Here is a 15,093-nt window from a genome sequence, read left to right as displayed (position 1 = left end):
GTGAATTGGCTAGCGGTCTCCAAAAGTACCTGCCCTACCTATTACACACTACTGCAAGAAAGTGGACCTACTTACATTTTTAGAGAATCACCTTGTCACCTGAATCTCTTTTTTGAGATGGTGGATCAAATGCTCTTGGGACACTGTCTGCCTGGTTTTAACATACCACCTGAGGAAGGACCAGTTAAGAGGTAAATCAACCCTTCCAAAGGTCAGAGAGTTGACATGTGTCCTCTGCTTTAAACTCTTTCATGGTATATGTGTACTTTTCTTCTGTGAACTACAGGAACACATATAGCTTTAAATATTGCAAATTAATGGGTGACTTTAAAGAAACTCAGGCAGCTTTGTTTATGCCAACTGCTTTTGTTTCCTGTGGAGAACAGTGGAAAATTCTAAAACCCCAAGAGCAATTTCTGAGGAGGTTACTGAAATATCCATATCCCTCAAAAAAAAAAGACATTATTCTACCCTTCTGTTTCTACTTTCTTCTATTACTTTATGGGATGCACTCTAGAACTTACGGTATGTATCCAGAAATCTTATTTTCTTCAAATGCTTCACGAGCATTTATGTAGGACACAAAGTGTTCTTCCTTTATGTTTGCCTGTTATGTTTTTTCCATACATACTCCTAGTTATTTCCATAAATGCTAGTATATATTTTCCCTTACATCTAGTTAGTTTTCATACATACTCCTAGTTTACTGGGGAGAGCAGTTTATTAATTCAATGAATACCAGCAGCAGTATGATGGGACAATTTCTGAGAATATTTTTAAGAACTGGAATAACATCTTTGCACTTAAACCTTCATATGGCCCTTCTTAGTTGAAATGTTTTCTTAGAATTATCATGCACATACACGGATAGAAACAACGCCAGGTTTTTTAATATATATAACTACTCCCCATCTACGTGTAAATGATATATCACTGCACTTAATGTTTGTACAAAACACTAACAGCTATTTCTCCTCTGTTGTCAAAAAATCTAAAATAATTTAACAGAGGAAGCAGCATTCTTTTTCCTAGTTTCCTTTCACAAGGATTTATTATCATTTTCCTCATACTAACTAATTCCACCCTAATTCCACTTTATTTTAGTGAACCTGAGTGACCAGAACCATATATAGTGTTTCAGGAGAGTTCTTACCTGTAGCTGATAAATGAAACTAATGGGTTTTGGCATTCTAGTGCCAGTAGTTCTCCTAGGAGTAAGCAAGCATACCATGTCTTTCTCCTTAATTCTTATATTTCCTCTGATGTCTTCCAACTTTGAGACAGAAATTACTACTAGACCCTGAAAGCATAATTTGTCATTTCACGCTATTGAAATGTCACGCTATTGAAATATCTATCTTTCTTTACTTATTCAGCTTGTTTTACCGCTGGAAAAGAGAACCATGCCATTGTCTGAAAGCAGAAAGGCTGAAGTCAAACTTAAAAATAAATGTCTTATAACAAAAAAAACAGGTTGCTTTGACTTAACATTATCATTATTACAAAATTATGCCTGATCCATATTTGGAAGGATGAACTGGAAGGACAATTTGAAATGGTTCATCTATACCACTTCAACACCAGTGATGAACAAAACTGTTCATTCTATCATTCCATAATCACCACTAATAGCATCTTTTCAGTATCTTAATTCAAACTTATATTTTGTTCAGTTTGAAGAGCCATTTTCCCATAGCAGGATGCATTTCATTGCACAAATACATGGGTGCGTCTCTAACATTCTTACCATAATATGTGAGGTAGTTCCTATGTGTCTTTATATATGCACATACAGCAGATATGTCTGCCTAGTCTTTGAATCATAAGTAGGAATCACAACAAAATGCAAAAGAAATTACACTTGTCAAGGAAAATCTAGTGCAAGCTTTGAGTACAGTGATCACAATCTGGTTGATTGACTTGAATACGTGAACAGTAAATACTGGTCAAAATTCTCTGGGAGATCAGAACATTAATTTTAACACTGCTGTCAGATTTGGCATCCAAAATGCAGAAAGGTGATGGAAAAGGATGATAGATGCTGGCGAGCTAAGAAAGAAATACAAAATCAAGCTCTGGCTATATCATGTACATTTCATAATCGACATAAGCCTGTTCACTGACATGCTAATGAGCCAAATCAGCTAACATAAAGGGATTGAGTTAATTTTTCACTTTAGACAAATTACAAAAAATTCTTTTAAAATAATAGGAAACATTAGAAGGATTGTACACTGGGGAAAAAAATGTATTGGGGAAGGTGGCTATGCGTCTGTGTATGCTGACGTAGTATAATAGTTTAAATAAATTTGCAATTTTGAAAGGAAAAGACAAACACTTGGAAGAGGATTCAGTTACTGTTCCAGGAACTATATGATTATCTAGCTGTAGTGCCACACACAGTAGAAGGGATACTGTACTTAACTGTAAGTGTTGCTATTTATTTATCATGTATTTATCTTCTTTCTTCTGGTTTTATTTTAAAAAGTAAATCATAAAAACAAAATAAGATGAGCATTTTAATGTATTCACTTCTGGGGAAATAAGAAATGAACCATGATAATCATACAGTGTGGATCAGAGCTGATGAATGGGTCATAAAAGCACAAAAAGCAATAATTTCAGGTCTGAAAATAACATTAGTTTTGCAAATCATATAAAAACACTTAACATATTATGTTATTAATGAGATGCTCAGCTGAGCAAAAACTGTAATTAAAACTAAATACAAATCAAAATACTTTCTGCAATCAGAAATGACAGTGAGCTGGTAATTTATGAGTATGCATAAATGACTACAACTGATATAAAACACAGCAGAAAACAGAACTTTTATTTCCTAATCTTTACAATAATATTCTGGTTTACGCATTGTCAGTTTTTGCATCCTGAAATTGTTTTTTCATCAATCCATTTCTCTGCATTGCCTCAAGTAAGATTTTTTTTTAAATTATCCATTTCTGTTGAACAATACGTTGCGAACCTGATTCCCCAGGTGGCTCAGAATGAAAGTAATCACCCAATATATTCACAATTACAAAATTAAAGTAATTCAGCCTAATTTGGTACGAAAATTCATGACATAGAAAATATTACCGCATCCGCTACTGGCACCTCAAAAATAAATTATTTCTTTTTTTTTAGTAAAGAATTTTTGCTTACTATAATGACAACCAATATTTTTTTTCCCTTCATGAATCTCAAACCACATTCCATGTAGAATGTTATATGTATAAATCAAGTACTGGCTGGGATTGTAGCAGGATGTTCCTGATATAAGTACACTCATTGAAGCCCTTTTCTATCTTCAGATTATTATAGTTCATAATCAATATTGTGCACACTGGAGATTATATTCTTTATTATTATTATTATTATTATAAGGGCATTTACCTTGACATGACCATTTCCCCCCAAAAATCATAAATATACCAAAACCTAAAAGGTGAATTAACTAAACATTAGGATTCTGCCATTAATGAATTTAGGTCTTTGAAGCCTAAATCTTTGTTATTGAAAAACTATATAATAGAAATTGTAACTCCTAAAATGATCTTGTTTACTACTATGCTAATTTTATTAAAGTGAACTTTTCCCCATACTAAATCAAAAACAAAAGAAATTAATAAATTCCCAAAGAAAACATTATGTGCTAAGTACAGCCATTATCTTTCTTGGTCTTTATTACAACTACTTGAACACACTTATTTCTATGTTTTAGGCATGTTTCATGTTTACATTTCAAGGCCCACAAAGAAAAAAAAATCACAAAATACAGATTTTGCCAATCTGCTGGATTTTGGCTAGACTTCTTTACTAGTCAAATGTATTATCGACCTTCAGAATCAGTATGGTAGCTTTCTAGAAAATTAAGCCAAAACTGGTCTCAATCATCTTTAGTTCTGGCCATCTGCTTGAAGCAGCTGGTAACTGGGTACATTCACCCACATCCAGAACGTGACTGCTCTCCTGCCAAGTATGTGCCTAGGTAACTGCCAATATGTGCTTCTCCACTACTAACATGACAACTGTCACAAAGAAGTTGAACATGCACAAATAAATCTAAATTAAACACATTAGTTTCACAAGTTACAACCTTTTTTTTTACATAATTGCTTGATAATGGCAATGATAAATAAGTCACTTACTTACACAGTGAAATCTTTCTAAGGCAAAGAACTATAATAAGAATACCAAAGATCTAAGTACTTTGAAAAGTTATTTTTAACATTTAATCCTTGCAATTTTCTCTGCCAACTAGGAAATATATATATGTAGTTGTTATTTAAAAAAAAAAAATCAAAACACGTAATACTTAGCAATGAGTCAAATTTTTAGATAAAACCATCAGAATTATACATTCAATATCTGACTGAAGAAGAAGAAATATAATAAGAAATTAGTCCAGATTTTTTTTCAAAGTTTCTTTTAAAATTAATCCAAATATATAAAATTATTAGATGTAGTCTAACTGTCACACATTAAAAATACTGCAAGAGGATTTGGAATGCCATATTAGAAATTAGAACATAAATGACAGCTTAGATAACAAATGGTAAAAAAAAGGTGCAACTTTCATTGAAATTCATCTTCTTGTCATGTAAATAAAATTTTCTAACATCTCTACTCTCTCAGAAAGAACACCTGAAAATTATTTTGTGCACTTCATATTAGGAGAAGTTAAAAAAAATGAGGTAACTGTAATTATTGAAATGATTAATTCCTTTACCAAGTATGATCAAACAAACTTTTCATCTTCTTTTGCTGTGCCATTTGTGAAAAGGTCAGCTGTATTCAATGGCTAAGGAGTGCGCGACTAAAAGTTAAAAGCACATGAGAGAGAGGTCTACAAACAGAAAATCTAAAATCAAAGCTTGGAAAACTAATCCAGGATCATGATACTACTACACTATGGTTAGAGGAAAGAATGAACATAAGGATTTTCAGAGATTGTCATAGTGACTTTTTTTCCTTGCCCTGTCTGAATTATCAGTTGTCCCTCTTCTTGTATTTAAATTTTAAGCTCCATGGTGTAAAGGTTACAATTTTGTTTTGCAGCAATTTAGCACACGAGACAGTGTGGTCCTTATCCACCACTATGGCTCCAATGCACAATGATGTTGCCGCCACCAAATTAATAATAGTAACAAAATTATATACTATTTCTCTTAAGCACTGTGATTATGATCGATAAACACCTTACTTCACATGCAGGTGGTCCCATAGTTATCTGCCATTCCATGGTTAATCGTGGTAATCCAGTTTAAAATAATTTGGGAAACAAATGCTATATCTTTTCCATCCTCCAATTTTTAAAATAAGGTTTTACCAAATGTTCATTTAAGTCAGTTGAAAAGTTATTCTAAAATAGCATATGTAATAAATTATCACATACCATATGTAAATATTCTTTTGGCTTCCATTTTACTTTGTTGTTTTCATCACATATATTTTAAACACTGTATTTTCAAAGCTTTATGATTTGTTATATAGCAATGTTTTTCAAAACACTGTAATGTAATTTTTGATTGATACAAGAAACAGAACGATAGTAAGTTCTTAATGAATTGCACATGGCATTAATTCCTCTGATATTTGTTAAATTGCATTAACATACAGTAAACAAGAGCACAAGGGTAGTAGACCAGGCTCAATTAGTGAAAGAGAAGGGGTAAATCTCATGTGGGTCTAGCTGTTCATAATGTTTTTCTGTATTTATCTTTATTTTTATATTAAAGTTACCTCAAAGCACTTGAGGTAACTTTAATATAAAAATTAAATAAAATAAAAGGTTCTTTATATCCTTTAATGATGTATAAAATCTTCTCATTCTCGTAATGCTCTTAGGTGTGAGAAGTTGTCCTGTTTTACAGTTGTATTAAACATTTTAAGTTTGTGGCTTTCCCTCAGGCAAATTTATTCTAAGTAAGGAAAAAATTAAAAGGAGGTGTAACAAGTTCACAAAATAAATATACACACATACATTGAAATAATTATTTAGACACTGCAAATTGCTTCTAGGGTTAAATACAAGGAGCTTTACCATTTCCTTTATATCTTCCACTTACTGCTATTCAGGGCCAGCCTGAAGTTCTAAAAATCAATCATTAGAAAAAAAGTAAAGTAGATTTCCAATATTAGTTAACATCCCAACAGGAAGGCCTAGTCAAATTTTTCAAACATGTCCAGATATTTCAGATATTCACTTTGGAGGTTTTCAACCTAATGCTCTAAAAATCCAACTGTCATCTGAAACAACTGATACATCTGAACGCCTCAGAACTGAGATTGTCAGAAACACACTGATTTCCAAAAATCCTCATTCATGTTTTAATTTGCGACTGTATGTTAGCAATATGTAAGAATATAAAACAGTAAGAGCATATTATAGTGAACTGTTAATTTCTATTTGTAAAGAGAAACAGGATTCTGCACGAAACACTTTGCTCCACAGAGTAGAATGAAAGCAAGACTACATAAGCTAGCAGAAATTCTTTCCATTTTTACAAAGCCTATATAATTTCTAGCAACTGTATCAGACCAGCTAGTAGAGCTTACTTCTAGAAATATTTTCTTTCAAGACTGATTCTGTTATGAAAATCTATTATATTATCTTAACCTAAACTTGTGCTCCTGCATCAGTCACAAACTTTCTGTACAGATTTCAACAAAAACATCCCAGTTACATTTTTATAGGTGAAAAAAACCCAGACTTTTGAGACACTTTTTGAAATATGTCAAATGCGTAAGTTGTTGCATCTTTTTACCAATCATGCTGTAATAAAAAATTCCCCAAGGAAACAACTTTTTAAAAAATTTTGATCATACGACAAAGAAGGAAAAATTGCCTTATAAAATTGTCAGAAAGATACTAAATGTTCAAATGTAAATCTGTATATTTCCATAAAAAACCCTTAAAAAACCCCAAAAAGCCCTAAGTGCTGTAACTACAATCAGGTGAGGTATGACACGTCCCATGCCCTTTTTTTGGTTAGTGACATTTCCAGATTTCTGTTCATAGAACTGCTCGAAGTGGTTATAATGACAAGAATTGCGAAGTGGCTCTTTGAGTTGATGTGTTTGAAAGGTAGCTTTGTATGAACAGCTGTGTTTTCAAAATGCCTGCCACCTCTAAATGGTCCTTGTGAAGTGAACTGTTTGCCTTATTGCCAGCAGGGCACATTGCAGTGTAGCTGCTGCATTTTTAGTTTTTATCACTGTCTCTCTAACTGCTGAAGTGGAAAAGAAAGATTGCCAAAACCTGACGTGTTTCTTTTCCTTTCTGCCCACTCTGACTTGGTTCTTAGCTGTCTGTTGCTCCAGTGATGAGAAACGTTGCTCAGTTTATTCATTCACTGAATGCCTTTTCCAGCTCAAATAATGGTGATACCCTCTTGTAAACCAAGGCTCCAGCTGTCAATAGCAGTAAATGAAACAAGCCCTATTAAGGCATACCAATCATTGTCTACACAAGAGATAATTAGCCTGCAAAAAGTCTCACACATCAGGGTGTATTCTTCTAAAAGCAAGAGATAATACTTTAAAAGCAAGAGGTGCGCCATATTTAGTAAGACGGTAAGTATGGATTGCAATAGGGATGGACTTCCAGAAGAAATTAAAGAATCTATCCACAAAGATTTAAACTGTTTCATAAGAGAAGTTCTAGTACAGGAAAACAATAATAAAAACACCGAATATCTTTACTAGTAAGCAATGCTAACTTTTTAGATGCAGACCCTATTCGGACTTTTTAATTGCCGACATTAGGAAGCAAACTATACCATTTTATCTGGGTAGGCAAATAGATGTGCACATAAAAGTATATAAATGCAGCTGGGTAAAGAATTACATCAAAGAGTCCAAAACTATGATGCATAGCTCCTGCTGTTGCTTGTGTGAAAACACCTATCCCATAGCTCAGCTTACTGGTGATAATTTGCTGCTGAGCCGCCTGTCTACAGGCTTTTCTATTGCGCACCATCGTCGGTACAAGTTTTAAGAATCGCTCGTATCACATCAAAAATCTTGAGAGGTCACCAGAACCCACTAACAAAAGATCTATAATAAAACCAGTATTTTTGCTTAACAGAAAATGCTGATATAATTGCATTATTTTAATTATGTATTTTTAAAGGAAAAGACTTGTTTTTGCACAGAAACCTCTGTGTGTCTAAATCTCAGATACTTTTAATACTACTCAAAGGAAGAGGACACATAACCTTCAGGCTCTCTTTGTGCTTCTTATTATTACCTTTAAAACTGGATATTCAAAATACTAAACTTTCACATAAAACTCCAAATGGTACAAAGCACTTAGCTTTAAAACACTGGAACCCACTAATAAAAGTTCTGAAAAGCATGGTTAGTAAGAATATTTCAATTTAATCTTTATTTAGTGTTATCAGTACATATTTACTGTTATCAGTACATTAATGAAGAAATGACCCAAAGGTCAAAGTATCACAATGCTAAATGCTTATTTTCCAATACAGACATTTATTTCTGTGACGCTACATTCTTCGAGGAAATTGAACTTCAATTACAGTTTATAGAGTTGAGTGCAAGGTATCAATTTACATGAGGTTTATTTTGTTACAGCAAACTGCAACTCACTTAGTTCAAAATGGTTTGTACACATCTTAAGGTTAGAAATTAATTACATACACGCAGACACACACACATAATCAATACAAGTGGCTGGCATAAGCAAAGTCATACTGCATAGCTTGATTCTGGGTTTTGATGTCTTCAAGTGGGCCCAGAAAACTTAACATCAGTAATCCATGTTTTCTTACCGTCTCTGTCAACACTGTATATCAGAGTCATACAATAATATTATAAACCAAAAGAACAACAAAAATGTTTTGCCATTCAAATGATTCTATACATTTTTTGCTGTGCATTTCACCACTTCACTTTTTTTGTGTACTGTGTCACATGATGTGTACTACAGTCATACTAGTTTTAGGTCGTCCTGCGAGGAGCAGGGAGTTGAACTCGATGATTCTTATGGGTCCCTTCCAGCTTGAGATATTACCTTCTATGATTCTACGATCTCATAAGCCACCATACTACCCAGAAACATTCTTTTATTCCACACACTGAATGATAGTTAATAGAAAATCATTTTCATGTAAAATAATACATAGATATGACACTATTTAAACTAAAAATCTTTCTGAAGTGAGACAATGTATTTTGGAACAATGATTCTGCAGGCTAGGAGAGAGTGTGAAAATCATTCTACAATCTGTTATTCAAGGCATTTAACCCCAGTGAATATTTTATACAAGGCAGAAGCGCTTAAACTGGAGAAATAAGAAAGATTTATGCTAGAACACCATATGAGCTTGAGCTGGTGGCTTATTAGCTGGAGCGTTCACCAGAAAGAGAAAAGACATCAGATTAAATCATAAAGAAGAATTTCAACCTGGATATCCAAACTCTTCTTTTTTGCTGCCTTTTGCAGAATGCCCACTCTAATATATGTAACATGAAAATGTCCACTGTTGGCCTTGATTTTGGCATGAGAATCCCATAGAAGCTGAAGTATAAACTCAAGAAGAGTATAAACTCAAATCCAGGAGGATGTTGGCTCCACGTACATGAAAATGTAGTAGTTTATGTGCTTTAACTACTCAAGTACTTGGGACACACATGGAAAGTCCATCTTGGTCCACATCCTATCTTTCACAGTGGCCAACAGCAGATGTCCAGGGAAGAGCAGAAAACCGGGTCAGCTATGTAATTCTATTTCCCCAGTATACTTTCCCAGGACCTCTACTGAGCAGAAATCCCTGATTTTCATAGTGGGATCAAACTGCTGAGATTCGATAGCTGTAGTAGAAGCCTGTTGAATCTCAATTAATTTACTATTTGGCTAAGATTTCCAATGACCTTTCAATTATTAGAAACTTAAATTTTGTATTTGCCACAGTTACAGATATATTTTTAATATACAGTCCAAATAAAATTCCAGAAGTCAAAGGGACATGTGCTTCAGAATGTGCATCAAGAACACAACTCAAAAAATTACCCCCCCATCCTCTCCTCTCCCTATGTGGTATATTATGTCTGTGCATTTGGCATGGAATGATTTATACTGAAATCTTCAGTAAATGGGACAGTACTCCATACAGGCATATCACCTTGCCTCCTGGTGGCAAAATTAAGAGCAAGTTATGGGCATTAACTGTCCAATGCAAACCTTTGTTTTTCTGAAGCCTCAAGTTCACCTCGTTTCCCAGAACAAAGGAACAGATTACATTTTTACTGTTTCAGTCACCATGTCTTTGCATTTTAGTATAAACTGGGACATTTGCATAAAAACATATTATTAATCTGCAAAACAGCAGAATGTTTTCTGTATGTTTATCTCACACATTGTCTGTGCACTTTATTAATACACTTACATGTTAAAATAAAATATTACATGTTCTCAAATGTACATAACAGAGACAGTAGCCTCAAAGACTTGCCAAATGTACTTCAAATTGGCTCAGTGCTCATGTCACTCAACATTATCCAATACCTTTCCTCTGAGCTGATACAGAATTCCTATGTGGTCAATATGCCAAATCCTCCTGGGCCTGGAAGGGAAACCTAAAATCCAAATCCTTGACACTTGACTTTTGCAATCCTCTCTAACTGTACCAGCAACGTCTTAAAAGTAATTTATCAGGGTCAATGAAGCATTGATCTTATCTTACAGTTTGTCACAATGTCAGTGTGAATCTTAACACTAGAGGCAAGGGGAGAAAGGGCATAAGTGTGTATCATATGCCAGTCTTCTGAGACAAAGTCCAGTTAAAGTTAGTGTGAAGTTTATATTCTGAAGTAAATGAAGCAGTTAATGTGTACTACTTCATATATGAAAATACAGAAGCTTTTGAATTATATGGCTTGGAACACAATGTACAGTCAAAGTAGGATTTTTTTTTTTTCTCTCCAGAAAAAGCAAGTACATACCAAAAATCTAGAGAGGACATATTTGATGCTTCAAGATGCTAAGACTTATAATTTGCGACATGAAGACAATCTGCAACTTCATAGCAAATTTCAGATTCTTGCAAAGCTATGGACTAAATAAGAAATTGCTAGTGCAGATTTTTTCCTTCCTAACACTCTAAAAAACTTTCCAATTATTATTGCCTAAAATTGAAGTTATTCAAGCCAAACTATGCAAGCTAGTAATTAGCCTGAAATTGCCAAGATGACAAGCTATTTATTATGAGGTACATATTTATTTCTAACTATAGGTTTAAAGAAAAAAAAAAGTTTTCTTTCTAAATAGCAGCTACAAAAGGAATTAGAAAATTGTAAAACCGGTGGATTATCAATTTTGTATGTTTCTATATTTATACAGAAATAGGCTTGCCTAAGAATATCATAATTAGGAATGTGTATTAATCCAACCATTCCATTTTCCTTTGATTACACATAAATTATGTTCTTTATATTTATAAACTTCATGTTCAAGAGTGAAATATTCATGCTTTGTAGGATTTTGCTCAGTGTTTACGTTTTCAAAGCCAACAGAACTCAGTCTGCTTCTAGTGACAACTGAAAGAAAAAAGAAAATATTTTAAAAGGAGCATAAAATATGTAGAAAAATCTCACTGATATATTTTGCTTTGTACTTTGTGGATCTTCATGTTTCTGTAGAGCAATGCTCCATTGCATGTATGACAAGCTACAGGTCTAAAGATATATTACTATATTAACTTCATTTATGCTATCTGGATGCCACTACAATACTCTAGGCACCACAGTCATTTTCTTTTCTTACTTGCAATAATTAACATCAGAGAGCAAAAGATGGCTAAATTAATTTTTAACTTTATAGTTTCCTATACTAATTATTTCCTCTTCTTATATTTTAGGTCATCCTGTCATTCCTGCAAACACTAATCAATCATGGGATTTGAAGCTAATACTACTAAATAAATGAATTGCTTAATCTCCTATGACCATTTATACATACTTCTTCACAAAGTTTATCAATTTTATGTCGTCAAGGACAGAGTGACCTTCATCTCCACAAAATGCCTCTTACTACTGGACAAGTTGGTCGCAAATTTATCACTTATCCTCAGGAAGAAAATCCTTCACGGTCATCATTTGACAAATGCAAGTGCATGCGTTATCAATTGACCAGGTCATACTAAATTCCAAAACCATAACTGTGGAATACTAAAAATTCTGTTACATTTCTGAAGGTTTGAGCTAAGATGAAGGACATGCAACTCAAAATTAATTTTCTACTTGGCCTAGTTATCACTGCAGTAGTACAAGCTGTAGAAAAAAAAGCAGACTGCCCAGAGTCATGTATATGTGAGATCAGACCATGGTTCACCCCCAGGTCTGTGTATATGGAGGCTCCAACAGTGGACTGTAATGATTTAGGCCTTTTTAATTTTCCAGCCAGACTGCCTGCTGACACACAGGTTCTACTTCTACAGACTAATAATATTGCAAAAATTGAACATTCAGTAGACTTCCCAGTGAATTTAACTGGTTTAGATTTATCTCAAAACAATTTATCCTCAGTGACCACTATTAATCTCAGAAAGATACCGCAGTTGCTTTCAGTGTATCTTGAAGAAAACAAACTTACTGAACTCCCTGAAGAATGTCTCTCTGGACTCCACAATTTACAAGAGCTTTATGTTAATCATAACCTGCTTTCTGTGATTGCACCAGGAGCTTTCATAGGCCTCAATAATCTTCTCAGGCTTCACCTCAATTCAAATGGTCTGCAAATGATCAACAGGAAGTGGTTTGAAGCTACTCCTAATCTTGAAATTCTCATGATTGGAGAAAACCCAATAATCAGAATTGAAGATATGAACTTCAAGCCTCTTATCAATCTGCGCAGCCTAGTTTTGGCAGGCATAAATCTCACTGAAATACCAGATAATGCCTTGGTCGGCCTTGAAAATTTAGAAAGCATCTCCTTTTACGACAACAGATTTGTTAGAGTGCCCCACATTGCTCTTCAAAAGGCTACAAATCTTAAATTTTTGGATCTAAATAAGAATCCCATTAACAGAATACGACGAGGAGATTTTAGCAATATGCTGCACCTAAAAGAGTTAGGAATTAATAACATGCCCGAACTGATTTCTATAGATAGTCTTGCTGTTGATAATTTGCCAGATTTAAGAAAAATAGAAGCTACCAATAACCCCAGATTGTCATACATTCATCCAAATGCATTCTACAGACTTCCCAAGCTGGAATCGCTCATGCTCAACAGCAACGCACTGAGTGCCCTGTACCGCAGTACGATAGAATCCTTGCCTAACCTGAAAGAGGTTAGCATACACAGCAACCCCATCAGATGCGACTGTGTCATCCGCTGGATTAACATGAATAAAACAAACATTCGCTTCATGGAGCCAGAGTCCCTGTTTTGTGTAGACCCTCCTGAATTCCAAGGCCAGAATGTGAGGCAGGTACACTTCCGGGAAATGATGGAAATCTGTCTCCCCCTGATAGCTCCTGAAAGTTTTCCATCTACTCTGGATTTAAAAACTGGCAGCCATATTTCCTTACACTGCAGAGCAACCGCAGAACCAGAACCTGAAATCTACTGGATAACACCATCGGGACACAAACTTTTGCCTAATACTGTTTCTAATAAATACTACATTCATTCTGAAGGAACATTAGACATAACTGACGTAACAGAAAAAGAAAGTGGCTTATACACATGTATAGCAACGAATTTAGTTGGGGCAGACCTAAAGTCAGTCATGATTAAAGTGGATGGCTCTCTCCCTCAGGACAGCAATGGATCTTTGAATATTAAAGTTAAAGATATAAAATCTAATTCTGTTTTGGTTTCATGGAAAGCAAGTTCTAAAATTCTGAAGTCCAGTGTTAGATGGACAGCCTTTCTGAAAGCTGAAACCTCTCAGGCTGCACAGAGCGCTCGAATACCATCTGATATAAAGGTATATAATCTTACACACCTAAATCCATCAACCGAATACAAAATTTGTATAGATATTCCCACTATCTATGCACAGAATAAGATACAATGTGTCAACGTAACCACGAAAGGACTGGACATGGCAGTGAAAGGCTATGAAAAGAACAACATAATAGGATTCCTTGCCTGCCTTGGTGCTCTTCTGGGAATCACCTCTGTGATGTATCTCTACGGCTGCATCTCACGAGAGATGAACTATGACGCTGGACACAGCTACCTAAAGAATTACCTGAAGAAACAATCCTTTTCACTCAATGAGCTTTATCCTCCCCTGATCAGTCTTTGGGACATGGGCAAAGAAAAAAGCACAGCAATGGAAGTAAAAGCAACTGTAATAGGTGTACCAACAAATATGTCATAAATATGTCAGTGTATCACTTAATTTCTGAAATAAAAAGCACATGACTGCATTTGTGCTGAATAAAAAGGCAACAAGAAAAGTATTTGTTTTAGGAACTAGATGCCTGGACTTTGCTGCTGCCAACAAATGGGAATATGTACTGACTCAGCATAAGAGAAGAATTTTAACTAACTGGCTTCTAAGGGTATTCTACCAACCAAATAAAATTAACTTAATTTTCTAGAACTTTCAAGGGACTTTGAAGTCTGGAATACAGTGCAAGTAGCCAAGAACATTTTCTGTATTTTTTTTTATTATTATATAAAAGTAGTGGAACTGAGCAATACCTCCTCCTGTGCTGTATTACACACACTAGCCACGAGTTTTTGCAGTGAACAGATATACTAGGATTGACACATGGTGTAATGAAATGGACAAATTCTGTAGAGTAGACACAGTGAGTATGTGAATTTTTTTTATGAGGAAAATACATTTTTGATTAAAATCAAAATAGTTTTTGGCTTGTTTGTTTCTAAAAAAAAAAACATTCTGGGAGCTCTTGTCTGACAATAAACAAACTCATTCTAATGTCTGATTAAATATCTCCTTACATATTCTCCTGCTGAAACACCAGTCTGAGCACATAGGATTTTTTTGCTGGTTTTAGGCTGTATAACCGCAATAAACCACACAATAAATATTTTTATAAACTGTTTACACATAATAATAACAACCATATTTTATACATTGTTTATTG

The 15,093-nt window shown here is 34.3% G+C and overlaps 2 protein-coding genes across 2 annotated transcripts in view; one reads left to right on the top strand and one right to left on the bottom strand.

Annotated features, from left to right (window-relative positions):
- Positions 1-15,093, bottom strand: part of IMMP2L (inner mitochondrial membrane peptidase subunit 2) — a 482,301-nt gene that overhangs the window by 270,136 nt on the left and 197,072 nt on the right. The gene's annotated exons all lie outside the window — the stretch shown is intronic.
- Positions 12,231-14,357, top strand: LRRN3 (leucine rich repeat neuronal 3; the record flags this gene model as incomplete). The annotated part of the gene is made up of 1 exon (XM_082013845.1): positions 12,231-14,357. The coding sequence occupies one exon, from the start codon at positions 12,231-12,233 to the stop codon at positions 14,355-14,357; it is 2,127 nt and encodes a 708-aa protein (XP_081869971.1).

Source organism: Phaethon aethereus (assembly GCF_964289735.1).
Source record: "Phaethon aethereus genome assembly, chromosome: 1".
Lineage (NCBI taxonomy): Eukaryota > Metazoa > Chordata > Aves > Phaethontiformes > Phaethontidae > Phaethon > Phaethon aethereus.
This window is presented reverse-complemented; position numbering and strand designations above follow the sequence as displayed.